This window comes from Balaenoptera musculus, chromosome 21 (genome assembly GCF_009873245.2).
Source record: "Balaenoptera musculus isolate JJ_BM4_2016_0621 chromosome 21, mBalMus1.pri.v3, whole genome shotgun sequence".
Lineage (NCBI taxonomy): Eukaryota > Metazoa > Chordata > Mammalia > Artiodactyla > Balaenopteridae > Balaenoptera > Balaenoptera musculus.
The window spans coordinates 10,883,319-10,911,201 of NC_045805.1; the positions used below are offsets into that span (position 1 = coordinate 10,883,319).

Consider the following 27,883-nt stretch of genomic DNA (forward strand, 5'->3'; position numbering starts at 1 on the left):
AGAAGTTGAACGTGAGAACGCAGTGTTCCCTGTAACACAGCATCTATTTCATGGATTGAAGGCGTCCTTGGAGATATGAACACAATGAGGCAATCTTGATCACAAACCCAGCTTGGGATTGCTTCCATTGTAATACACACAAAGGCATTATTTTTGTTCACAAAACCAAGACATAAATAGGATTTGCTATACTTCCAAGTAACGTAAACGGATTTTTAAGAACATTTAACACACAAAATCTTCACGTTGCTCTTACTAAGTAAAATTTCAATAAATCAAGTCAACTTGGAGACCGCTTCTCCCTCCCTCCCTTTCCCACTCTGTCCCCCTCCCAAAACCACTCCTCAGCTGGTCCCTCCTTACGAAAATCCGTGATACAGTTTGGTATTTCGATTGTTAGTTGAGACGGTATGCACGTTATTTAAACAGGAGCATGACTTTTTCATCAGCAGTTCAGGAGTTTAGGAGCATATGCTCAAGGAACTAGCATCCCAAGCAGACCACCAAACCACAAGACTGTTAACATCAGGCGAAGAAGAAGAACAAACAATAAAAGAGACCCCACATCGGATGGGACCCAACAGTCACTGTGACCTGTTCCCGTAAACCCAAATGAACGTGCATGTTTGCTCAGAAAAGCTGCACCTTTCAAAAGCAGCCTCCTCTGAACGTGTCAGAAACACAGTCTAAAAGGTTATTGAACACACTTATTTTTAATATTATAAATTTAAATATAAAGGCTCATTTTATATATAAAACAATTTATGGAAAGTTCCCATTCACTGTACTTTAAGTGCTCCACAATTCAGGGGCCAAGGCCAGTGAGTGAGTAAAATTTAGCCAGGCTTTACTTGGATAAAAACAAAGCAAAACAAAAAGAAAACAGAAGAAGAAAGTAATGATTAGGACACCAAGTTCAAGATCTACAATCTTCAGACCGTTTAGTAACAATAACTGTATTATAAGACTGTTGAGCAAGTGCTGGGACCCTCTTCCCCCGATTCTCTGTGAAAGGCACAGGCGGGCACCACCTCCGTGGAGACCGAAGGGGAAGGGGCGGCAGAGCTGAGACCACCACCCAGGCCCACGCTCTCTGGGACCTTCTCTGCATCCACTCAATGCACCCTCCGGAGAGAGCAGGGCCCCCACCGCAGCTGCTGGCGGGAAGCGCAGGACAGGACGGGAACCAGGAAGATGGAATGCATCCCCAGGGCAGGGCCCCCGCCCCCGGACCCCGACGGGGACAGGCTCAGAGAGGAGCCTCCCGGATGGCACGTGTGTCCACGTGCGCCAGCCAACGTTAAGCACGGGCTCTAGGACCGTGTCACCCGACAGATTCACCGTCTTAACCAGGTCTCCTGACACGGTGAGGGGCTGAGGACCGAGCAGGTTACATCAGAGCTACGGCGGCCCCAGACCCGCAAGCGCATCCGTGACGCATCACTCACTTGGCTTGGTGCCGGCCACCACTGCCAGGCTCTCGGGCGCGGGCACCACGGGACCCCTGCCATTCTCCCCCGAGCCCTCGCTGCCGCCGTATTCTATCACTTCCACGTGCCCGAGAGGGACGCTCCACTTCAACAAATACCTCTGGCTGGTCGATGTCAGGGCGCCGCTGTCATGGGAGGTGCTGCAAGGAGCAGAAACCCTCGTGTCAGGCACAGCCACAGGAATCAGTCACGGGACGCCGCATCCCTTGGAGACTCAAGAGAGACGCCTCTGAACTGCGGGCTTGAGTGCTTCTGGCGTTCTCACCAGCACTGACCACGCGGTTCCACAGTGGGTTTTCACAGAGTATAAATATACCCAAATTTAATAAGAAAAACCATCAAAAACATATTTATAGAGAAGCAACTAATGAGAAAGGATTTGAACAATGATACGGACAGGGACCACAGCTGATTCAGGACGGCTAGAAACGGAATTCGGTTCAGTTTCCAGCTCTGACACCTGCCTGACGTTTACAGAGAAAACCCACCCACGCGCCCCTCAGCTCCACCAGCAGTGAGTTGGGGACCCTCCCTGGACCCATGCAAGTCACAGGACGAGAAGCTGAGCTCTGCATACACATCTGTACAGAGTGAAGGGGAAGAGAAGGCATCCGCGCACCGAGACACAGACCGCCTGTGACCACGGAGCTCCCCGCGGGGCCGTGCATCTTACTGGACGCTGAGCTACTGGGCGCTGACCTACTGGGTGCTGACCTGCCGGGAGCTGACCTGCCGGGCGCTGACCTACCGGGCGCTGACCGTGGCGCACATGAGCACGTCATTCAGCATGAAGAGCCGGCGCTCCTTGGTTTTCACGATCTCCCCCCGGTCGTTGTAGACGGTTTCTATCACGTCGTCGGAGCGGACGAGGTAGCGACTCCCGCTGCTGAGAAGCTGGACATTCAAAGACCACCGAGAAAAAGAAGAACGATGAGAATGAAGCCTGGCAAAATACACGAGCAGACAACGTCAAGGTTTTCTAGACTCTTTTTTCTCTACAGATAATCCCTCTATTCCCAATCACGCTTCGTGCACGTACAGTATAGAGTTCAAAAAGGGGCTTTTTTTTTTAAGGAATCTACACAGTGGCAGGGATCTCACTTCCTTATGTGAGCAGTTTCTCTAGCTATGAGATGCTGACGCAGCCACGAGGGCTCCGCTGGTTTTCACCTGTCACTCAATGTGCTCTCTCTCTTTCAGTGACTCCTTGGAATACACGCTCCAATCCTTACAGATGGTCACCCCAACCTTTCCGTTACTTAGGACACCGTATCAACCGGGAATGTCTGTAAGTGAAAGTCATTATTCTGTGATTTTACTTTTCCCGAGGACAGCATACTGAAGAAAACGTCCTGACTGCTCATGGTTTGCCAGGTTTTACTTCTCTGAGCCAAACAAAGTACTCTTGGTTCTTTGGAAAGAGGCTTCATATTAATTAGTAAAGTGACATAGGTCATACAGAACTTATTTTAGCCATTCAGCCCAGAAGGAAATCCGGAGTCCTTGGCCCAGACGTCCACACTGGCCGGTCGAACTCACGGGGATGAGGCTGCATCCTCACTAGTGCAACGGTAAGCAATGCGTCACCTCTGAGGGCCCTCGGACTGTCGTGGGTTCCCAGACATTCGGGTACCATAGGGAAGCAGGATTTTAAACAACATGAGCCACCTCGAGAATATCAGTGAAGGGAATTTTCTGCTTATAAAAATTCCTGTACAAATCCTTTGGAGAATCAGGGAAAACCTAAGCTTAAACCATATGACAATAAAGTTCTTGTAGTTAAATCATTGGATGTCAGTATCCAGTAGGAAAGTACCCCTGCCGACAAAACAAAATTATTTAACACAGCTCACATCCATTAACCTCTCCCTGTGGACTACAGCTTCAGATAAAAACGGCAAAACCTATGTGAAATTGGATTACGGTGGCAGGAAAATGGCTTTGTAAATATGAAGCTGAGGTACAGCTTTGCTGAGGAACTGCTTTCATGCTGTGTTCTGCGTCCCTTCTTCACGATAAATACAGCCCAGTGCACGCACCGTGGATACAAGTAAGAATGCATGCGAGTATCTATGCTACAAGTAGGACTAAGATGAAACACTGCATTTTGAAAGTAAAATTCGGCTAAAAGAGTGGCTCTTAACCTTTTTGGGGTCCTGGGTCCATTTGAGGACCTAGTCAACCTACGAGCCCCTTTCCTGAGAAAATGCACAGACTACAAAGGCTTTGTGCACACTTTGCAGCGTTCGTGACCCCAAGGCTCTCCATGGACCCTCAGTCAAGAACTCTGGGCCAAGGGACTCGCCGAGAGGTTCCAGGAGGTTAGTAATAAGTGGCTCAGAGAGCGAAGGCTCATTAGCACGAAGCAGAGCAGCCCCAGCACAGAGTGGAAAACGCTCAACCTTGTTCAGGTACCGCTCGTTTACGGCTTTTGCTATTTGTTTGATTTCGCAGCGTTGATCACAGTCCCTCTTCCTCTCGTTTAATTTCTCTGCCAGTGTCTCAAGCTCCGTCAGCGCCATCTGGAGGGGCAGCCGGTCGGGGTGTCCTCGGGGCGTGTTCTTCAGCATGTCCTTGAGGAGGAACAAGGCAGAGGGGAGGCGGACGTGTGATGTGGGGGTGGGAGCAGCGGGTGGTCACCACACCCCACACCCCCTCACCCCCCCACCCCGCCCCCACCAACAGCATCCTGCGGCTCTGGCAGCCGGAGGCCGGCCCTGGCATCCGCTGCTTCTGAGGAATAAAGTAAGCCCTGGGAAAGGGTAGCAAACTCAGTGAGTCACAATTTGGCTGAACGTTCAAAGCTCCTTTTGCAAAAACAAAACTGCCTTATTAAACGGGGATGGGAATGGAAACAAGACACCGTTTTCCAGGAAGGGACCCATCCCTACTGCGAGCTCGCCAGGACCTCAGAAATCTCTGCTCTCTGGTGACGGTCAGGCTGCTGTTCTCAGCGTGAGCCAGACCAGCGGACCCACAGACGGCCGGAGTCCCCTTCCCGCCGGCGGGTCTGCGTCCTGAGCGCCCAGCTCTGAGCCGTTGGTTCGGGCGGAGCGGGGGGGCCCTGCAGGAGCACAGCACGGGCACCGACGGCACCGCGAGCGTGGTGAGAGCCAACTCCAGGCTCTGAGTCAACGTTCGAGGGGGATGTCTACGCGCCGGGTGCAGTCACCTTGCCGGCCTCGCAGAGAAGGGCGAGCAAGACCGAGGCCTCCCTGCCCGGGCCACCCGGCCCGCCCGCCCCCAGGAGCTTCAGCAGCAGAGCCCTGTCTTTTAAGCTTCCTGTTCTCTTCGGTCTGGAGAGAACTCGCCGAACGATCGCATGTTCCCCGTGTGAATGAACAACACACACTGCTCCACGCGATCGTTTCCCCGTGAACCACATCAAACCCTACAAGGCAAAATGAATCACCTTCACAGGAGCTCTGGTACCAGCAGGGCAGCCGGGTCGCGCCCGCTCGGATCCCAGCACCATTCGCAGAACCAGCGCCGCACGTGGACGGACAGCTGAGCGGAGGAAAGGGGGGTGCACGGGGGGTGCACGGCGGCTGCCAGGCTGTTACTTATCGGGGTACAACACGGGGGAGAACATGGGAGTCGGGATAAAGACAAAGGCTCCTGGGGGACCACGTAGTGGAAACCGGCAGGCCCAGAAAAGCCAGGGGCACAGCGTGATCCCGAGCTCTGGGGGACGGCTATAGGGTCATCGCAACTAGAGGTAACAGGCCCCGAGAGCCGAGGAGGGTCAGGTGTGGTGAGACGAGGAGAGGCAGGGGAGTGGCCGGGGGTCAGAGGCACGGGCCCCTCCACGCCATCCCCCTTCACCGCCCCCTCGGCGCACGCGGACGCGGCAGGGCTCGGAGCTCGGCGGGAGGGGAGCGCCTGCCCCATCTTCCACCCCACTCCTCTCCGGGAACAACTCCCAGGAGCATCTTACGCGCAAAGCGGGGTCCCTGCACACGGACCTGTAGGTATCTCTGAAGTATGGAAATACAGAAGTACAGAAACCGCCCCTCTCTGACACCCACTGCGTTCTCCTAGGAACCAGCCCTGCCCTCTCTGAGCCCCCTGCCCCTGTGAACTGCCTGTGCTCAGACAGCAGGAAGGACTGAACACCTGCCCGCGGGAACCGCGTTCACACAAACCTGGGACCAGCTGTCTGGGTGCTGTGCCGCCATCAGGCCGGGGTGAAGGCAGTTTTCTGCCCTGGAGGGTCGGGGGCTGGCGCCCAGGTGGGGCGGGGGGGTGGGGGGATGGGCAGAGGGGACCAGCTGTACAGGAAGCTCTAAGGAACCCGGGAAGGGCCAGGCCAAGCGGCCGCATCTGTCCACGAGGATGTGTGCTTAAACCAAAACCCTGGAGTCTATCGTAACTGGATTCGGACTTCAAGAATTTTCATTTGTTACTGCTCAGCAAACTGAAACATTTAGAGGTAAGTAAAAATAAAAATAAAAGGAAAGAGCAAACTTCTTACAAGAACCAATTTTTAAAATTTGGAACCGTGTGACGGGTGGGCCCATGGAGGCCTCAGGCCTTTGATGCACCCTCCCTGTCCCTGGGGATGATTTCACGGCTCATCTTTCATCACTTTTAATGACCAGGCGAGCCAACAAGTCGCCTGATTTAACTATAGAAACGAGCTGAGTGTCACTGAGAAACCAGAAGAGGCGGAGGCCACCGCAGACCCTCCTCGGAAATAACCGATTCAAACGCCTGACGCTCATCTAAGGAGGGTGAGCCCTGAGCCTGCAAGGCGCGGGTCCCAGGTCTCGGGGGCCTGACGGCACATCACACGGCAGGGCAAGGCTTTCCTGATCCGACGATGCTTTATATCTGCACTCAAAGCCAGCTCTGCTCTTTAAATCAACGCACGCACCTAACTGAGAATTCTTGGTCTAAGAAAACGTAGGGTCGGAGTATCTGGGAAATCTCTCTGCGCAGCTCCCGCTCCCCAAGCAGCGGGTCGGCTCCGCCGCTGACCGGCAGCTTCCCGGGCCTGCCCCTCCCCTCTGGGCACACACCTGACCCCAGAGCAGGACCCTGGACATCTGGTGTCTACCTGCCTGGTGACCAGCCCGGCCCCCCAGTGCACGAGCGTGTGTGGTTAATGAAAACTCACTCGGCTTTGCCCCAGTTCAGGCCCCTGGCCCGGGGCCCCTAAAGCCCTCGGAATTTCCTGAGTGATGGGGGGCGTCTGGTGTTCCTAACAAGCCCCTCTCACCCCCCAGAGTCTATGCTGATGAGGGGGGTCCCGACGGGCCCAGGAGAGGAGCTCAGGATGGGCGGGGGCCGGAGGGACCAGCAGCTGCAGGCTGGGGTCTCGCCGCCCCCGGCCCCGCCCTGATGTAAGCGACCCGGGAGCGGGGGCAGCTGAGAGCCCGGCGTCTGCACGAGGAGATGCTTGGACACGGAGGGACGGACGACGGCAGGACGGGACCACTGGCCGAATCGCGCAGGAGGCCTCACCTGGAGCAGCAGGATGAACTGCGGGAACCTCTGGATGGGCTTCGTCATCAGGCTGTGCAGCGTGACGCGGTCAGGGCTGGACTCCTGGCACTGCTGCGGGGTGACAAAGGGCCGGCACTCGCGGCTCCCGCCGGGACGCAGCCCCCAGGGGAGCTCGCACCTGCTCCTCTCCACGGAGAGGCTGCCTCCAAACCTGCTCCAAACACTGTCTACACCTCACACGCCGCCAGTGCACGCTGACGTCATTCGGCCTGCAGAGAGCCCTGGCTGCTTTCTGAACGGAAACCTTCCATGTTTTTATTTGACGTGTTAAGAGCCATTTATGAGCTAATTTCAATACTCTAAGAGTCAAACTAGTTTCTAAGATTCTACAATCACAACAAAGTGCAGCTACAAAAAAAGAAAGAAAGAAGAAGAAAGTGACAGAATCCCAAGTTGGAGTAGCACGGGCCCCTAAAGGCACCTGCCCTGCGCCTGGGGCGCAGTCCCTGCGGCCGCCACGGCTTGTCCCGCATTGGGACAAGCCTCCCCACTTCAGCCCTCGCTCTGCCGTGAAGATTCGGGGCGCGGCTGGGGCGTGTCCGTGTCCTGGCAAGTCTCCCCAGGGGAGGCCAGGGGGGAGGGAGTCCAGGGCCAGGCGCCCCCCTCCCTCCGCAGGGGGGCTTCTCTGGCAGGAGGGGACGCCCCAGGCTGACCATTTACAAACTGGGGAGGAGTCCCCAGCTCTCTCCAGCCGAGGGGCCGCGTGGTGCGGAGCCCGGAGCCCGGCTTGACCTCGTGGACACCAGGCGCCTGGGGTAGGACAGGAGACTGGAGGGCCTGCCTTCCCAGGCCGCCAGGGGCTGGCGGCTTGACGGTGGGGCTGCAGTGACCTCCCGTCAGGTCCTGTCGGCCAGCAGGACCACAACAAGCTCCGCAGAAAAAGTACACTTTAGATCGTCCCGCGCTTCCTTTCTCCCGCTGTGACGGGGGAAGGCCAGAGGGCCGACCGCAGCTTTCCAGAGGGGGGTCGATCTCAGGACGGGCCACCTCCCCCCGGTCCTGCCTCCGTGGGAGCCACTGTATCACATGAGAGGGAGGGGGGTATAGCTCAGCCTAAATAAGCCTTCACCCTGGGTTGGGTGAGGATACCCCCCAGGGTTCACTGTGCAGGTGGCAGAACCTTCCAAGGACACAGTTCAAGTAACAGGAACAGGCTTTGGTCCCAGGTCATAATGCAAACTGGAGCCCCAGGCAGATGAGACTCCGGCCCCGGGGACCCAGTATCTGAAGGGGAACTTTATCCTGGTTCCACGGGCGGCGAGCCCTCCGGGCACGTTTACGTCCCAGCCTGTGACGGGCGTCTTTTGACGGAGATGCCGCTGATTCAATGTCACCCATCAACACCCACCGGGGACTCTCCGCAGCTGCCCTTCCCGGGAGGATGGGGAGCCCCCCACCCGACGTCAGAGGAGGAACAGACCATGCAGCCCCCCTACCCACCGCGGGGGCTCAGCTTTAGGGGGTCTGCTCACGGCCTGACCCAAAGAAGCCAAGGAGCCCCCGACCGACTCCGAAGCCACCTTCTGTCACTCCTAACCCTGTGCTGAGCAACAGCTGGCTACTTGGTTTGGGGTCTGACCTCCACTTTCTGACCCCTCCCATCTGTCCACATATGTCTAAGGATGTGCAAATGAAGGTTATTTTCAAAGAGCTGTGTTGTCACTAAAAACTTCATCTTCCTTTCTGGCACTGATCCAACACCTAGGGTCCTGTTGGTGCTAAAATCTTTACAATAAATAACATTATACATTTAGAGGAAAGGTTTGGTGAAATTTCACTACAAAGTATTTTGGCATCAGACCTGTTATCAGAGGGTGATAAAACACACAAAAAATTTTTAAAGCGCCTACCTTTAAAAATTCAAGAAAAGCAGGTTTTGTAGCACACGTTTTCTTAAGGATTGCCACAGCTGTGCTGAAATTATTCACGTATTCACTGTAAGCATCCAGCACCATGGACTTGGAAAACTGAAATACAGAGGAAATTGAGCAATGTAAATAACGCAGAGTCCAACTGCTTCCTCCCCAAGCTTGCAATGAAAGGCTGGAACCTGTGCTAACGATAACCTCTCGGTCACTGTGATGTTTTCATAGGATAAACGTCATTATGACTGTGTGTGATCATTGTTTTCTTTAAGCAGACTTGCTAGGAATTTTTCAATGGCTGGCTGACCTTATGTGCCAATGCTCTTTAGGGCTGCCCTGCTCAAAACTGTGGCAGTTTGGGTTTCAGTTAAGCAATGTTCCTGACTACAGTCATATAGAGATGGTGTTGACAGACATCGTCCTTTAAATTCCTGCTGACTGGCACTTTGTGGATTTCACCTCCAGGACGGAGTGTCCTGCACCTCAGCATGTGGAGGCCCCAGCATCCTGACCTAACCATCCCCTGGAGATGCTCAGGGGAGGACAGCTGACCGCACCTGTTTCCCCAGGCTGAGGGGCAACGCCACATAGGTCCACTGCCCAGTTTTCCCAGAAGCGCAAAGGTTTCCAGAGGCAGAGACGTTGGCCTCACTCCCTTTTATTCTTCTAAGATCCCACATATTCTTGAGGACGGACAGCGATTCCCATAAGTAGATGTGTGGCCACTTAGAGAAGAAATGCTTTCATCTAAATTATATATGTTTTAAAAAGATTTTCTTCTACATTAAAAAAATGTTCCCAAGGTAAACATTTTAAGAAGGATAGACTAAGAGTTGAAACTAATATATAAAATAGGCAGAAATGCAAAAAAAAAAAAAGGAAATGTCCAATATCTTTTTTGTTTTTCATAAAGATCACTAAAGGGGATTATGCAAATTAATTTTAGTAAGAACTCTCTTTCCACATTATGTTCAAAGCATACTTTATATACCTCATTAAGCACACGCACAGAATATACAGAAAAAAGGTTTCACGTATCACATGACAGCATTCCTCTAAGTATACGGACACTTAAAAATCTTTCAAGCTCTTGTCCCTTGACAGCGCTGCCCTCAATCAACTTCAGAATCCCTCTGCTACCTCTAGATGGAAAACTAGCCAGTCCACAGTGTGGACGATTCACAAATGGGCCGAAGATAAATGGCTCGGAGCCACCCAGCGCTGGAGCTCGGGGCTGCGGCGGCTCCTGCTGGGAAAGGTCAGCGCAGCTGTGGGACCAGCTCGTGTCCCCTCGCGTCCTGTGTCACCGCGGGGCCCGGAGGCTGCGTCCGCACAACTGGACACCAGGTCAGGGAGCACAGGGCTGAGGGAAACAGGTGGGTATCTTCCCACAAGGCGGTTCCCAGGAGGGGTGAGACCCTGTGAGGGCTTAAAGCCGACAACCCCACAAAACCGTTCACAAGCAGGGCCCTGACTCGGCGACAAAACCATCATCAAATTGCCTGTGATGCCTCTGACGGTGTGTAGTCTGAAGTGTTCCAGGGGCAGCTCCCCCGGAGCCTCTGGACCTTTCTCTCTACATCCTTCCCCTGGGCGCACACACGTGCGCAGCTTCCTGACCTCAGACCAGCCCCCGCGGAGAGCTCCGGTGTCGGCCGGGGCGCCGTGGGGTGCAGCTGGGCTCAGGCCGGCAGGACACCCACCCTGAGGCATCCGTGCGAGAAGGGAGGGGCCCTGAGCCCAGGGGAGCCCCGCAGACCCTCTGGGCACGCCGGCTCGGTTACCGAGGCCACGAAGACGTCTCCGATCATCTCCACCGAGTCCCACTCGGCCACGCGGCTGGCCAGCGCGATCTGGAACATGCAGTGGCACTGCAGGACCTCCTTGACCCGGTAGAAGACCGCCTTCAGCTTCCTCTCGCTCAGGATCTTGGGTTCCATCTCAGACAGCGGCTTCTCGTATTGCTGAGGCACAAACGCACAAGGACGGCCCAGGCTTTTCTCAGGGTTCGTGAAAGAACACGGAGAAACTCACCTGTGCAACTGCATTTGTGTCCAAACAAACCACGCAACTTTTGATGTCAATACACAGACACAATTCTCAGATTCTTTTAAGAATTTTGCCAATTTGAGTATCTTATAATTCATAGGTTCACGAAACATATCCATTATACAATGTGGCATTTAGATACCTCCAAAATCCTCATAAGAGCGTCCACGTAGCTCTTTTCACTGTCGACAACTGAACCCAGAATATATCTTCTTACGACCTGTTGAGAATTTGAAAAGACAACAGTCAAAACCTGCCTCAGAAAACACAACAGATAAATTTGACTTCTGTTGAGGCTTGTGGACAAAAAAGTTTTCTGTTTTCAAGACAGTACATAAATGAAAACTCCCAAGGCCTTAAAATATATTAGTGCATTAACTACCTACCATTATGGGCACAAAACGTCGGTCCCCCATCACTACAATTCTGTTATTTGTAAACCTCAAATTATAAACCACAACTACAGCAACACAATTAAATTATGGCATTGACAACAATTTCATTCACTCATCCAACAGTAATGGACTGAATTAACGGATTGTATTTTATGCGCCGAGCATGGAATTACATGGTATTTCATGTATACGTTAAGCATCGAAAAAAAACCTTCCAGTCTTAACTCAAAGAATGCTATTACCAACATATCTAAAATCATTATTCCAAAGTTATTAAAAAAAAAAAAAACTTTTGGAAGGTGGAGGTATAGCTTTGTTTTGAGGCCATTCGAAGCCTACAAGGCTAAGAACGCAGCGAGTAAATTACCAACGTCAATTCCAGGTGCAAAAACTCCGGAGAGCGGAGCATAGAAATTACAGGACTGCTCCTAACCCCGCCCTGGCAGCCCCATCCCAGGAACCGCGGCGCCACCTGGCGGCAGAAGGCACATCCTCCGAGGGCGCGCCTCTCGTCAAGTCACCGACATCCGCAAGGGAGCGACTCCTCTCCCTGCAAAAGGGCCGCTCCTTCACAAAATGAAGGCAAAAAGCAACCTTCAAGGACACTTAAGGAAGAGAGTGATGTGTGTAAAAGGCAGCTGAGTCCGTAATTAAAGCACAAGCACACGCGGCCGCAGCGATGACCCCTCCCTCTGAAACGAGGGTGGCACCCCACGACCCAGACACCCCCAAACTGCGGATGGTCAAATTTGGGCCAGCCTTCTCCCAAAATTCAGATTCCCACACACTGTCTCAACTCTGGGGTCAGGATATTTGAGGATTTGCGGTGGGCGGGGGGAAGTCTAACCTAGGAATTAAATATTTTTTTTAAGTCCTAAGACAACTAATGTATCAGGTCAAAGGACCTAGAATTAGTATTACTGAAAAATACAAAATAAAACCCCGAATCTCCCCCGGATCCCAGGGCTCCTGCAGGTTGGGTCAGCCCCTTGGTTAAACTCAGCACGTGGACAGTACAGCCAACACGGGTCCCCAGGCCTCAGGCTTCCCGGGACCCTGACCCCGAGGCTGCAGGGAGACCTCAGCCCTGGACCAGCTTTCCTACGAGGCCACGGGGACCCGCGGGAGATGTGCCTGGGCCAGGAGGTGATTAGTGCAATGGAGGAGGAGAAGCAGGTGGGGGGGGGGGCAAAGGGGAGCGGGAGGGCAGGGAGGGGGAGGGGGGAAGAGGAGGAGGAGGAGAAGGAGGGGGGTAAGGAGGGAGGGGGAAGGGGGGAGGGGAGAGGAGGAGGAGGAGGGGGTAAAGGGGGAGGGGGAGGGGGGAGGGGAGAGAGAAGGAGGAGGTGGAGGAGGGGGTAAATGCGAGGGGGGAGGGAAACAGGGAGGGGGGAACAGGAGGAGGGGGGTAAAGGGGAGGGGAAGGGGAGGGGGAAAGCGGAGGGGAGGGGCGGAGAGGAGGAGGAGGAGGAGGAGGACAGCAGCCCCTCCCTGTGCCTGGACCCTGGATCAGAGGCCAGAGGGCAGAGGATGCTGGCCTCATCCTTCAGCTTCAGTGCTACCTTTCAAGTAAATGACAACCCAGGAAATAAAGGCTTTCCTCCCACCAAACAGGGCATGTAAAGAACGCTTCACATGCAGCATTTTTCCTGACAGTTATGTTACCTTATTTCAACTTTGGAAGAAAAAAATCAAAGAGCACTGACATCCGGGTTTAATCTTTTAATGGAAAACTCCCCGGAGAACAAGCAGTAACCAGTGGGAAAGCAACCTCTGCGAATCAGGGGGTAAGAAGGAAGCCTGCCGGGAGCAGCGCAGAAACCGAAACACAAACCCTCTCCGGCCGTCGGCCGTCGTGACCCTGGCGTGGCGCGTTCAGCCCTGAGGGCCACCACACGCGTCGCGTTGCTGTCTTGCAGGGCCACGAGGGAGACACCGCAGACGCCAGGTCCCCGTTTCACGGGAAGGAGGACGGCGCTCGCGGAACAAGTGAGCAGCCTGGCCGGAGTCTCCCCTGCCCCAGTGCGGGGCCCGGGGTGGGAACTGGGCCGGGGTGGGGGCGCCTACAGAGGCGCCCTTTCTGCACCAGGGACCCGTCCTCGTTGTCACCACCCGGCCCTCTGGGGGACAAAACTGACTGGCAGGTGTGTGTGTCTGTTGAGACCCTGCGGGCTCAAAACTCCCTTGTCCCCCGTCCCCTGGCCGACCCGCACGCCCCTGCTGTCTCCAAGTCTCGGCCTGGCCGGGGATGCCCCGCGGCCACATGCGTCTGCAAGGCGGCCACAGTCCCTCACCCGCGGGGCCCCCCACGGGGAGGCTCCACGTGCCTCCCAACCACGTGACCCCACGCTGTCCAGGAAGAGGACCCAAGTCCTGAAGCCCCAGGGGAGGCCTCCAGGAACATCAAGAGTGTTTTTGAGCAATCGATGCCCTTTTTCAGACTTGTGAGGCTAAAATGAGGTGGGCGAGCCAGGAACTTGGGCAGCGAGCAGGGGGTCAGTGAAGAGCAGCCTCTCTGCTCCTGCAAAAACCATCGACCCGCCCCTGCCAGCAACGCGGCCACATTCCAACCCCAGGAGCACGAGGGAGCTGAGGACGCGGGATCCAGGGGGGCACCGGACCCGGCCACGCCCGCTGCCCAATGCTGCCTGACCACGAGGCCCCTCTGGACCTGGGTGTCCTCATGTGGATGGGCTCCACAGGGGGCATGCAAGGATGAGGGGGGTGACCCTTACACCTGCCTGACGTGTCCCCTCCTGAGCACACGAGCCCAGCCTCTCACGGCCCAGCACCCACACACCAGACACTTCACTAGCACCTTCAACCCCGCTCTCCTGCCCCCTGCAACCCAACCAAGTGCCAGCTTCCTACTCTAGCCTATGGCTAACAGCCCCTTGGCAGCCTTTTCAACACAGCTTGTCATCTTTCTTACTAGAGTCTGAACTTACCACAGAGGATTTTTATGTGGTTCTGTCTGCACGCCACATCTGTGCACGCGTGTCGTGTGTATGATGCATGCATCTATCAACCACCTTGTATACCTATAACCCACCTACGTCTATCTACCTACATCATCTATTTACATCATCTGTCATCTCTCTCAGTCTCCATGACCTGCATCAGGCTGCCCACGTGGGAAAAACTCAAATCACACCCCACCCAAAACCATCAACCCCACCCCCCAATGCCCCCAACTCTGTGGTACGCCCTTGTCTCTGACGCCCTTGTTTCTGAAGCTTTCCTTTCCTTTTACCCAAAGATAATCAAATGGAAACCACGGAATATCTTCCCTCTGCTACCTACAGTATTTTCAGAGATGAAGAAATTCATTGGTATTCGGCTAACTTCGTGAGTTGCTGGAAATCTATCTTTTAATCTCAGACTCAGGCACTATGTACACACACACACATCTTACACAGTCATATCCAGTCTCTTTGTAGAGACGTCACATCAGTGTGAATGAGTATAAATGACCCTCACAAAGAATGCAGACATTCCACTCATTTTCACAATTACACTGGGGCTGATACTCAAAATATTTAGGCCCATTGCTGGCTTAACCCCTTCCTTGCTGGACCAGGAGAGGCCAGTGGAGGAGCCCAGGTGGATGGAATGGCTGGGAGTCTGTGCCAGCAGGTAATTCCCAGCCAGCACAGCCGTCCTGGTACAAACACGGGGGTATCCGCCCTACGCATCCTACCTGCTGCTGAGACAAGCCTTCGGGCATCGGGGTGAGGATGGCTTCCGGGTGCCTGCAGTCTACGTCGATGAACAAGTTCTGCTCCTCTTCAAGACAGGATCTGTGGTCTTAAAGGAAGACAGAATGTGCTTGTTTGACACTGAAACAGGATATAACATCACAGCGCAGTAAAGTTGGCTGTCAAAGCAACGCCTTGGGCAGACACCTCAGTGCCACGTCTCCATTCCACCCAGCAATGAGTAAAGTGAAGTTTTAACAAACCCAAGAAAATATCCTTCCCACAAGAGGAATGTGGTGTTTGTCGATATTTGAGATTTTCAATACTTGAAGTCTAACTTCAAAATGCAGAGGTGTCATTTGAACACCTAGATGGCAGAGTAGAAATACATATTTCAATTTCTTAATCTATAACATATCAAAGTCAGAAATAAAGAAAAGCAGCTATGAATGACTAAGAACCAACACTCAATAGTCAGGGAAAATGAAGGGAGACTTAGTAACCTCCTGACTTTCTCCCTTTCTCACTAGAAATCTGAAAAAGCACAACTTCCCCAAGATCAAAAATTCTAGACCAAAATTAAATTCATTTCTTTTTTTTTTTTTTTTTAAAGACAGAGAAGGGAGGGAGACTGTGGGTTAAGTCCTCTCATAGACTTTTTTTTTTTTAATTATTTATCTATTTATGGCTGTGTTGGGTCTTCGTTTCTGTGCGAGGGCTTTCTCTAGTTGCGGCAAGCGGGAGCCACTCTCCATCGCGGTGCGCGGGCCTCTCACTATTGCGGCCTCTCTTGTTGCGGAGCACAGGCTCCAGACACGCAGGCTCAGTAATTGTGGCTCACGGGCCTAGTTGCTCCACGGCATGTGGGATCTTCCCAGACCAGGGCTCGAACCTGTGTCCCCTGCATTAGCGGGCAGATTCTCAACCACTGCGCCACCAGGGAAGCCCCCTAAATTCATTTCTAAAAACTTAGATGCAGCTAAGTAATCTAAAGAATTCACAAAACAGCTAGAAACCAGAAAAGCACAGGAATTTTTAGGTAATAGGAACCTGGAGATTATCTAATTCAAAGATACAAAACCCTAGCTGCACAGAAGAACTGTCAGAGGAGCTTTAAAAAACCAACAGTGTCTATACACCTATTGGAACGGCCAAAATCCAGAGCAGTGACAACACCAAGTGCTGGTGAGGATGTGGAGCGACAGGAACTCTCATCATTGCTGGTGGGGATGCAGGATGGTGCAGCCACTTTGGGAGACAGTTTAGTGCTTTCTTATAAAACTAATCATACTCTTATCACATGACCCAGCAGTCACGCTCCTCAGTGTTCACCCAAAGGAGCCAAAAACTTACAACCACACAAAAACCTGCACACGGATGTTTACAGCAGCTGTATTCACAATCGCCAAAACTTTGAAAGCAACTAAGATGTCCTTCAGTAGGTGAGTGGATAAAATAAACTGTGGTCCATCCAGACAATGGATATTATTCAGCTAAAAAGAAAGGAGCTATCAAGCCACAAAAAGACATGAAGGAACCTTAAATGCATATCACTGAGTGAAAAAAGCCAATTTGAAAAGACTACAGACTGTATGGGTCCAACTAGAAAAGGTAAAACTATGGAGGCAGTAAAAAGATCAGCGGTTGCCAAGGTTTGGGGGGAGGGAAGGATGAACAGAGGATTTTTAGGGCAGTGAAACTACTCTCTATGATGCTATAATGATAGATATGTTTCCTTATCCATTTGTCCAAACCCACAGAACGTACAACAGCAAGAGTGAGCCCTGATGTGAACCATGGACTCTGGGTGATGGTGATGTGTCAGTGTAGGTTCACGATTGTAACACACGGACCACTTGGTGGGGATGGTGACAGTGGGGGAGGGGAGGCTGTGCATGAGTAGGGCTAGGGGTTTATGGGAAATCTCCATACTTTTCACTCAGTTTTGCCGTGAACCTAAAACTGCTCTAAAAACAAAATAGTCTTTAAAAAAAACTACAGCATTCCAGTGTGCGGACGTCTCCCTCAGAGGTCCACTGATGGTCTGGGGGTGGGGGCCTGGCACACGCTATTTGTAAGAGCTCCCAGTTCCTCCCTGTGAACTCCAGGGCTAAGAGCCGCGACTTTAGCCCAGGCTTCCCACCTGACAGCTCAGGAAGCTAAGGCCGCAGGGTTCAGGGGTGTGTGTAATGGGCCCCCTCCCCCCAAACCAGGAACGATCCTGTGATACTCCACTCACTCTCCCCCTGGAACTGGCTTCCGGCCTGCCCCGTGCACCTGGACCCCGTTCCCTTGCGATCCTGGTTCAGGGGTCTCGGGTGAGCCCGAGTCGGCATTTCTGAGCAGCCCCCAGGCTCCGGGGCCCCTAACCCCAACCTCTGCACCTGTGGGGCTCTGCCCGTGTGCCCTCCCACGAAGGGCCCCCTCTGCGGCACCTGCCCCGCTGCCAGCTCCCCACCGGGGAGCACACTCTATCGGAATCCACATGTCCGTCTCAGCCCCTGACACACTCTCCGTCCTATGCGAAGAGGCTGGGGGCTCCGTGAGGATCACACCTTCTCTAAAGGCCCAGGTGGCGTTACGGCCAATTACAGTCTTCCTGGGCCAGTCGCAGGGGAAACACGTGACCTTGAAGTCCTCTCCCCGCACGGTTATCAGCAGCCGGCACCGGCTTTGCACATCAGAACTTCGTAGCGGCAACAAAGAAACGTGCTTCTAAAGGACCAAGTCAGAGTCAGGACGGTCAATCCGCACGTAAACCCTCAGCTACCGCACAGCGTGGTACCTCCTACCACACCAGTGCCCAGACGTGCTCAGACGCTGGAGGACCCTCGCCCGGAGCTTGCTGCCGACGTGAACACACCCAGACAGGGTCTATCTTTCTGACACACAAGCGGCATGGGCTCCTGCCCCTGAGTGAAATGTTTCACAAAACCTGAGAACTCTGGAATCCTCTCACCAGCACAGAGGATCCCGAGTCCCCACTTAGAGCCCACCGTACTCAGCCTCAGCCGTGAGGGGGCAGGAAATGTGCCCAGGAGCCCCGGGCACTGTGAACGCACCCCCGTGACTGTGTTCTATTATCAACGACCCTGCTGAGAATCCTGGGGCTCTGCGGGGGGAGAGCAAGCCCCCGGGGGGACCCCCGATCACCCGACTGCTGGGAGGAGCCAGTTAAGGGGGGGCGAAGTCCACCCCCTGCGAGAATTCACTCAACTTCCTGCCGCCCCCAGAGTCCCCGCTGCCCTGGGCCGGCCCTGGGCCCAGGCAGCCTCCCCGAGGCCGCGCCCCGCGGACCTGCAGAGACGAAGGACTTGGTCCTGATGAAGGAGCGGCCCCGCTTCACCACAGCCTTTGTCTTCTCCAGGCCATCCTTGGTGCCCTCCTTGGCGGCCTTCACGAGCTTCTGCATCTGCGGGGAAGGGAGGCCGGGTGAGGGCGGGGTGACTCGGTAAAACCTCCTCGTTGCTTTTACTCCATTTTAAAAGAATACTGTCAAGTAGTTTGCTCTTGAAATATCATCTGAAATTGGCTTTTTGATCTGGGAGAGCTTTCTTGGCTGTTGTGAAACTGTGTGTGTGTGTGTGTGTGTGTGTGGTTTGGGGCTGTTTGGTTTTGATTTTGCTGGTTAAAAAAAAAGAAGGAAAAGCAAATTTACAAACAGAGCCCTTCCTTAACATAGTTTTTAAAAAGTCTCCTGCTGTGTTTAAAAGTCGGTCTTCGTTTTTATTACAAACACTTGGCAAAGAGCTTTGCAGAAGCCGAGTGCGGAGAGCTGAGGCCACAGGTGTGAACAGTTTGCCCAAGGTCAACGGACAGATGGCAGGAAACAGTGGAGCCCCTGGCTGGAGACCCACCAGCCGGCTCAGCCGCTGGGCACTCCTCAGCCTCCCCCGGGCTTCCCCTGGAGGCCGGTCCAGCAGCTCACAGGCCCTTTGTACTGATGGTCACAGGAATGGCCAGATGGAGAGACCTGCCGGGGTACAGACAGAGGGACGGCCCGCAGGAGGGGTCGGCAGACCTCCTCCTCCGCGGAGACTGAAGGGTTGGAAGGACCACCGGCCCCCGCAGGGGAGTTTGTCCATCCTGGTTCCCTCAAGCCAGGGTCCTGGCATAACACTTAGACTGGCCGTTAGTGCCAAAAGCTTCCAATGACGTGCTTTGGCATTTCACCCACATTTCTTATCCTTTAGACTCTAACGTCTGAGATGTTGGCCACTGGGTACCGAGCGACTGATCGTTTACAGAAAACCCAGATGGCCTCTTATGACACAAGCCAACACCCTTCGGGTCTGTCTAGGTGCCGGCCTCCCCGCCCTCCTGCGATCCTCCCCTGGGGAGGAGGCTTCAACACCTGCCCGCTCACCTCCAGGGCTTCGCCTGGCCTCCCTCCGCCGGCGCTTTCTACGGGGCCACTGCCCGGTTGCCCGTCTGTGCAGAGCCACGCCGGCTGAGGGGCTCTCGGGGGCTGAGTGCACCCTGGACTCGGGGGCTGTGCCCCTGGGGGGTTCCCACCCGAGGAGCCTGCAGACTGGCGCCGGACACTCGCAACTCCAGCCCTGAGCGACTCTGCAATTCCTCGCTGTCCCCGCGCCCTAGGCTGCGTCCCTGAGGATGTGCCCCTGGGCCACCACCCACCTCGACGGACACCAGATCCACCTCACACTGCCTGGCTGACCCCGACTCGGACGCCCAGCCGCTCTCCACCGCTCTAGCCACCAGGTCAAACGCGGCAAAGCCACGCTGCCTGCTCCGACTCCACCCACCAGGTCAAACGCGGCAAAGCCACGCTGCCTGCTCCGACTCCAGCCACCAGGTGAAACGCGGCAAAGCCACGCTGCCTGCTCCGACTCCACCCACCAGGTGAAACGCGGCAAAGCCACGCTGCCTGCTCCGACTCCACCCACCAGGTCAAACGCGGCAAAGCCACGCTGCCTGCTCCGACTCCACCCACCAGGTCAAACGCGGCAAAGCCACGCTGCCTGCTCCGACTCCACCCACCAGGTCAAACGCGGCAAAGCCACGCTGCCTGCTCCGACTCCTGCATCCCTTCATCCAAACGCGGCTTCGTCCGCTGACAACCCTGGACAGCAGCCCGCCGTCCTCACTTCCCCGCAGCCACTGCTGATGCCCCGCGCTGCCTGTGCACCCCTGCCCGCCCGGCTGCCGGGCGCCCCTCCTTAGCTCCCTCCCCCCAAGTTGTCCAGATCCCGCCGCCCAGACCTGGGCTGCACACGCTGTCCACGCTCCCTCCAAGGAGTCAGAGAATTAGGGACAGACGGATGGCCAGGGAGCCTGCAGGGCGCCGAGCCCCGGCTCCAGGTGAAGCCACACAGGTACCGGGTTCCGGGCGGCGGGAACGGCCGCCCCGGGTCGCACAGCTGCGGCGACACGCCAGGCCCTGCTTCTCCTGCACAGGACGGCAGCGCGCAGCCGGCCCCAGACAAGTCACCCCACCTGCTCCTCGCCGCTCTGCCCGCCGTCTGATCGTACACATTCCCCTCTCTTTGCCGAGCTGGCCTGCCTCGCACCCCTCCCTGGACCACCCGGCCCTGTGCTCCCTGGAAACCCCCCGGCCTCCAGATTATCCCAGGGGCTCCGCCTGTTTCCTGCACGGAACCAGCCCGACGCCGAGCCGGAGGAGATGCCGTGATTCCGGGGGCTTCGCTCCTGCACCGAAAAGCGTGGAACAGAGCCGTGACGTTCCAGAGACGTTTCTGAGTGAACACCTGCCTCAGGTAAGTGCCTTTCAACACGTGTGAACAAATCACAACGTCAGAAGGACGAAGATCCCACTGAAGGAAAGGTTACTTGACAGTGCCCTTTTAAAACATCTCAAACAGTGGACACCACGACATTCACACCCAGCAGTTCTCAACTTTGTGGTCTCAGGAGCCCTTCACACTCAGAAAAGTCATCGAGCAGCCCAAACGGCTTTGGTTTACCTGCTTTATCTATGTTATACTACATAAGGAGTTAAAATTGAGAAAAATGTTGAATATTTTTATTAATATTCATTTTAAAAATATTAAACCTATTACATTTTGTCTCAGGTAACGTTTTCTGAAAAATTACTACATTTTCTAAAACAACAAAAAAAGTGCATTGTTTTGCACTTGGGGGAACCTGCCTCACGTCTGGCGTGGAGACGGTGGATCCCACGTCCCAGCAGGCGTGGGTCACGTCCTGGGGCCTCCATCCACACGTGGGGGGACGGGGGGGACAGAGGAGAAAGATGCCCCGGAATTGACAGGAACTCGCCACTGCCCGGGTGGCCCTGGGGTTCCCTGGACCGCACCGTGAGAACCACCACCCCGGCAGAACTGGCCAGCTCTGGGGCTGAGTTTTCTCGTTAAAGGACAGTCTGTTTTTGCAGAAGCGTTTTCAGCGTGAACCACACTACCTTCAGTTCATGTTTGTGCTTTAGCTGCTGAATCTCTACCGCGCCCACCGCGTTTGCCACCAAATGTCTCATCTTTTTCTCATAGTGCTCCTTTAAGCGGGTTAGGTCATGGGAAAGCTACAGTACAAAGAGATACAGGCTTTTCACAACACGCTCTTTCCGGTGCTTTGAGACAATCTTACATTGAAAGGACTTGAGCAGCATCTGGTGGGTGATGTTCACGCACCAAGGTCCTACTGCCCCGGGCCCCCCCTCCTAGCCCACCGGCTCTCGAGAAATAAACACATGAGTGAGGAAAACACATCATCAGAAGACAGACTCCAGGTGAGCCAGACTGGAGACTCTTCTATGCTAAACAAGAGCAAGTAAATGCACAGAAGAATGTGGGCACCATCACGCCTTTACGTTTTGGTGAAATTAAAATGATCAAAACTGTAGAACTATATATAAAATTATTCCGTTGTGTCAGCACCAAAGCGAAAGAAGCTTGAATTCAAGATTGTATTGATGGGGGAAATGAATTGGGGAGGACCACGTAGATTTTTAAGTCTCCGAACTGACATAACTTTCTCTGCAGCCCACGGGGATGGGGTGAAATCTTGTAATTCACTCCTCACGTGATCACAAACGTCTCCAATATGCAAACCGAGGCCCCCGCTCCTTAGTGAGTGTTTCCCATGTCAACCCAGACAAGGACACCTCAGCAATTGTTTTATAAAATCTGAGACTATGAGGTGAGTCTCAAACGACTTAACGGTGTTATTTTGGCAGCTTCTGAAATATGACTTTTTAAACTAGGAAACTTGGTACTCCTTAGAGCTGCCCTCGGGACTCTGCCCCACAGGACGGATGCGTGCTGGACCCGGTGAAGACTCTGCACTCACGGCCGCCCGGGGCTGGCCCTCCACCGTCTCTGCTGCTGGGCCACCCGGCCTCCTCTGTCGGCATTGCTGGTGGTGCATGTGGGAACACGGGTCCAGCTGGACGGCCAAGAGGGCAGAGTCTCCACTCAGTAATCGTGCCCACGGCTCAGGGGCCATCGCCTGACCAGCCCAGTTTGCACGTCATCTACCAGGCCCGCTGAAGACGAAATTGAGGAGTGTTTTAACCGCTCTCCAAGGCCCCACTGGGTGCCCCATCCTGCTGAAATCAGGCCCCAGTGCCATATTTAAAACCTCCATTTAAACCTGGAATGTTGGACTTGGCTGTAACAAGCCAAGTGTCACCTTAGTTACCAGCTCCGTTTAAAATTACAGCTGTAGCTTCATTCACTGGTTAAGTCTCAGCTGTAATAACTCTGGTGACAGAAGACAGCTAAGTTCTGGGGAAAGCTTGTTAATAATATTGAGTAGCTGGGTTGACCACCACCAACGGGTAGATTCTTCTTGAGTTTCAGGACAAGATTACAGACTATGCGAACACTAAGCGCCCGCAGTAATCTGTAAGCCGCACCGACGCGGAGGCCACGTCCAGGGGCCCATCGGCCTGGTTACGGGGGTGCAGGCGGGGGGAGGCGTTACTGATGGATCCCGCCGTGACATATCGATTCTGCCGTGATGACGAGGCACTAGCCACAGCCTCCACCAGCGTGCAGAAAGGACACGGAGCGCGCTGACGTGCCCGTGGACGGCAGTGTGAATCACCCCTTTACCGATAGCCAAAACACCCAACGACACGAGTATCCGGGTTGGCCAGTCACCACTGGACACCGGCCACGTCAGTGGGGTGATTTCCCTCAGCAGAGCCTCTCTCAGGTCCCCACCCTACAACCTCCAGCCCTGGAATCCACTCCTGCAACCCGGAGCTTCTCCCTGGACCCTCATCTCGGGAGCTTCACACACACACGCTCCCTCCCTTTAAGGGTGCTTCCTGGGCAGCTCAGGCGCTTTCGTCCTGTAACATCCTTCTGTAACCACGTTCTATTTTTATATCTTCCTGTTTGTGTTGGGAACACGGAGGGTCAAAACATCCCGTAAAGGACAGCAGGGCTGTGCTGTGTCCCACCCGGCCAGGCTCCATCCCCGCAGCGGGCTGGGCACAGACAGCATTATGGGTACACAACACAAATATCCAGGGCATGCTTATGTACGTAAATTATTCAAGATAGCGAACCCGCTTAGGGCCTTTGGAGGCATTTAGTTTATATAAATTTAATTTTCCCATCCTGCCGAGAGATTCTATTATGTGAAATAAGGGGCGCCTTCTCTTTTGCCAACGTCCAGTGCTTTTCTCGAAGCACATATCAGCAGCTTAAAAAACGACTGTTTAAAACAGTACGCGAATGAAAATGACATCTTATAGTCCCGTCCACAGGTCCACGTGCGAACGTGTTGTCTCTCAGGCACACAGACGGGACACGTACTTGCTTTTTGTGGTCGCTGCGCAGGAAGGGCTGGGGGGCCCCGGCTCTGCTCTCCGAGTCGCTCTGCTCCCCGTAGCTCTCAAATTCGCTCGAGCTCCACCCGTACTCCAGGGAGCTGTTTCCACCTCCATCTCCATTCTCAACGTCATCATAAATCATTTCACCTGAATGCACAAATGCCGAAAGGAGATTTAAAACGTAGACCCTCGCTGGTTATTGTTCTGTCTGTGCACGTTCGTCATCTGACCACATCGTTGGGAGCTGGCACCTCGGAAGAGCTTGGAGGAACGGAACCTCAAGTGTGGCCCCCCCCCACCCCGGAAAGGCGCTGGACTGACGGGCGTGGGGTGACAAAGCTCTGATAAACCCCCAGCCCCATCCGCGTCCTGAGGACCACTGGTCTATGAGAAGCCACCACAATTATACCAAATGATGTCCTGCCCATAGAGAACGTCTGACAAAGGAAAATTTTTCTTTAGATCAATGTATGGAATAGAAACAGATTAGACATACAGACAGATTAACAGATCACAGACAGATGGATGATAGAGATATTCAAATATGAATGCAAGTGAAGCTTACTGCAAACAACTATAATTGTTGCTTTTGGGCTAAAATAAGCCCACAGTACCTATAACCTGTGACTGTATTTAAATATCTTCATCACATCAGTCATCTTAGAATTAGTGAAGAGCACATCTGTTTACGCCGCCAGATACAATGCCAAAGGCACTGCCTGCAGAGGGGACACACCGGTCTAACAGAACAGCTGTCACCTTCGGCAGGGGCACCGCCAGCCCACCTTCTGTTGCCATTTGGTTTTTGAGACCCCAGATCAGCCCATCTGCGCTGGGAAAGGTCTACCAGGGAGGATCAATTACTCAAAAATGCATTTCAAACTTGGTTTTACAGCAACCTGCCTTTAGTCTCCACGTTATTTGCAGCAGGTACTTAAATAACTACCCCGGAGCACACTTATTCTAAGGACCTGGCAGGTTTATGCAGAAAGAGGGCTGAAGGTAAGCGTTGGTCTCCTGTCATGTAGGAATCTCGGGAGGTGGCCTCCATTAGCTGAGGCCCTAACAGTGCTGGGGACCTGACAGCGTCCAAAGCATCTGTGGGATGAATAAATGAATTCACGCTTTTAATTAGGAAGTTTGCTGTCGGTTTTAAGAACATGTCCTCTATTAGGCTGGGAAAGTTCCCTCCTATCAGGAGTTTTTAACACTGGAAGGCGTGGTACCAAGTACCTTCTAAGCGTGTATCAGGATGAGCTTATGGTTTGTGTCATTCGCCTGGTTCTGTGGGAAATGACATTTAAAGAACCAGCCAATGTTGAAAGATACCTGAACTCTGGAGACAAACCTCCAGGGTTAGGATGGGCTTTGGCTTGTTTGCTGAGATGTTGCCAGACGTGGTTTCCTGACATTTCATTTGGGGTGTTCTGCATCACGCCTTTCGGGCAAAGGGGGCTCTAAGTTTGTGCTAACACCCTCAGGGGGGTCAGAGGGGGTCAGTTCACTTGCTCACTACTCCTTCCTGCCTTCTATGGGGTTCAGTACCCCTTTCCTTGAACTATTCCTCTAGGGTCTACAAGCGGTCAAGCTCTCCAATCTGCGTCTGAGGTTGCCTGTTTCTCTCTTGTTAAAGGACAAGACTTTGGTTGGATGTGAAGATCTGAGCTGGAACACCGAGTTTTCTTCAGCACTTTGGGAACATTATCCTGCTGTGTCCCAGCCTGTCGAGAAGTTGCTGTTTTTCCCAAGTTGCAGTTCCTCCCGGGTGACTGCGCCCTCGCTCCTGTTGCTGTTAAGATATTCACAGTGGGCTGTGCTCGGCAGTTGGAATTGTACACGTCTCGTGGCGGATTCATGCTCAACCTGCTTTGAATTCGTATTTCTACAATCCGGGAACTTACATCTGTAATTCTGGAGAATTCTTAGTAATTCCTTCCTCCATGACTTCCTGTATATCATTTATCAGAGACATGCTGGCACTTCAAGCCTCCATGTTTCTTCCCTTTCCATTCATGTTTTTCACATCTTTAACTCTTCCTGCTTCTTTTTTTAGGGTAACTGAGAAAATTACCCTACCTTGAGGGCTGGGATATTAACATGTGCACACACAAAATTGTACCGCACAACATCGATGAGACACCGTAAGCTTACAAAACGTGATGACACACACAGAGAGCTGTGCACCTAAGGTTTCTGCCTGCCCGCCTACATCCAGAGGGAAAGACGGTAAACTGCACCTCATAAAACTCCACCCCAGACGAAAATCAAACCTGGCTCAGAGTCTGAATTTTCTCTTGGCACGTCATCATAAATGGCTTCTTCCGGATCTGGAAGAAAAGGAAGGGAAACTTTAAAAACCGACCCCGACTGAGGGAGAGCATCCTGCGCTTCACGGAGCTACAGACTCCTGCGATGCTACAGCTACTCAAGAAGTTAGTGTTACGATAAGGATGCCTCGTGGGGCCTTACGAAAGCATGAGCACTGGGCTTCCCTGATGGCGCAGTGGTTGAGAATCTGCCTGCCAATGCAGGGGACACGGGTTCGAGCCCTGGTCTGGGAAGATCCCACATGCCGCGGAGCAGCTGAGCCCGTGAGCCACAATTACTGAGCCTGCGCGTCTGGAGCCTGTGCTCCACAACAAGAGAGGCCGCGATAGTGAGAGGCCCGCGCACCGCGATGAAGAGTGGCCCCCGCTTGCCGCAGCTAGAGAAAGCCCTCGCACGGAAACGAAGACCCAACACAGCCATAAATAAATAAATTTAAAAAAAAAATAAAAAGACTTACTGCCTGTTAAAAAAATAAAATAAAAAGCATGAGCACTGTTTGTAGGGCAGAACACTTCCTCGGGATGGAAGGACATCTCTAAACGAAGCGGTTGTGAAATGTATCCAACAGGAGTTTTATGGTCTCCAAGCCAACTTATTCCATTATTTTGCATTTAATTACACATCTCTACACGGCTCTTTATAAACGTTTTTAACTTTATGCAGTTGATGTGTTCTGATGCACGAAAATTACAAAGGTGGCGTGCAGCCTCGGAAACAGAGGGGCAGCGTCACTGCTGCTGTCGGGTAGGAAGCTTTAAAATCAACCGATGTCTTCATCTCACTTCTCACCCACGCAGACGCAACGTGGCCACACGTGCGTATAAAAATGCTGAGCTTTGAGGGCAAAACCTCTCAAACTGCATTACGTGAAACGTTAGCATCCTAGGAAACTGTAAGGTGTTTTCTTTAAAAAAAAAAAAAAAGGAGGGGTCCTCCACGGGCAGATGCTCCGTGTGCGTGTCAGTGGTCCTGCAGGAGAGCAATGGGGTTGGACGTTCATGCACATATTCGTTAAGAGCTCCATGCTCTACAGGGAAGCCAACCAAACTATAGGGTCCTCCATCCTGGAACCCACGAAGGTGACTGGTTACTAACCAATGGGAGACAAAATGACATAAATACAGCCTCGTCCTCCTCTGACGTGCGGCCACCGTCCCCTCCCCACGTTCCCAGGACCCAGCTTCTTCTCGTGCTGCGCTCAAGCTCCCACGTCAGAGAGGCTTGCTGTCCCGCAATAATGTTTCTCGACTGCGACCACGGTATCTGCACCCCTGTTAGACAGCGTGGGGGGCTGCTGACGTACAGACCTTACTTTCAAATACAGCTGTTCTACTAATAAAAGCGAGTCATGGGAGAACGTCAGATTTTACCTGGGAAATAAAATTGCTTGAGGACAGTGAGGTGACAACTTAATCCTGTAATGATCCAGAGGTAATAGCCCCCTAGTAGAAGCATCTACTTACGCTGAGTTGTTTGTTTTGACAATGTCATAATTAAAACCAGAATGAAACATTCCAGGGGAGAATTTAATCATTAGGAGATTGTTAAGAGGTTCTACCTTGTAAGTCAATCATATAAGATAATTACACAGAAATTAGTGAGCCAGTGGAGAGTAAAAGGGATAATCAGAAAAGGAAGCTTCACTTTAAAAAAAATAATAAAAAACAAGATTAGCTCTGCTTTCTGCAGCACACATGGAATAGAAGGTCCTGCTGTACCATCTGGTCAGTGGCCTGCATTAATCATCCACCACTCCCTCTTCAAAATGGCA

The 27,883-nt window shown here is 53.3% G+C and overlaps 1 protein-coding gene across 11 annotated transcripts in view; it reads right to left on the reverse strand.

The window, feature by feature from the left end:
* ARHGEF10 (Rho guanine nucleotide exchange factor 10) overlaps positions 1-27,883 on the reverse strand; it is an 89,612-nt gene that overhangs the window by 35,355 nt on the left and 26,374 nt on the right. For 8 of the 11 annotated variants that reach the window (XM_036838823.1, XM_036838824.1, XM_036838821.1 and 5 more), the window contains 12 exons: positions 26,055-26,111; positions 23,768-23,931; positions 21,406-21,522; positions 18,300-18,414; positions 15,005-15,111; positions 11,055-11,132; positions 10,648-10,827; positions 8,849-8,965; positions 6,957-7,049; positions 3,893-4,063; positions 2,239-2,384; positions 1,449-1,630 (listed from right to left, as the gene is read on the reverse strand). In XM_036838823.1, the coding sequence (XP_036694718.1) occupies positions 1,449-1,630; positions 2,239-2,384; positions 3,893-4,063; positions 6,957-7,049; positions 8,849-8,965; positions 10,648-10,827; positions 11,055-11,132; positions 15,005-15,111; positions 18,300-18,414; positions 21,406-21,522; positions 23,768-23,931; positions 26,055-26,111 (1,527 nt within the window). The remainder of the gene's footprint in view (positions 1-1,448; positions 1,631-2,238; positions 2,385-3,892; positions 4,064-6,956; positions 7,050-8,848; positions 8,966-10,647; positions 10,828-11,054; positions 11,133-15,004; positions 15,112-18,299; positions 18,415-21,405; positions 21,523-23,767; positions 23,932-26,054; positions 26,112-27,883) is intronic. The other 3 variants (XM_036838831.1, XM_036838825.1, XM_036838826.1) reach the window with 2 other exon arrangements.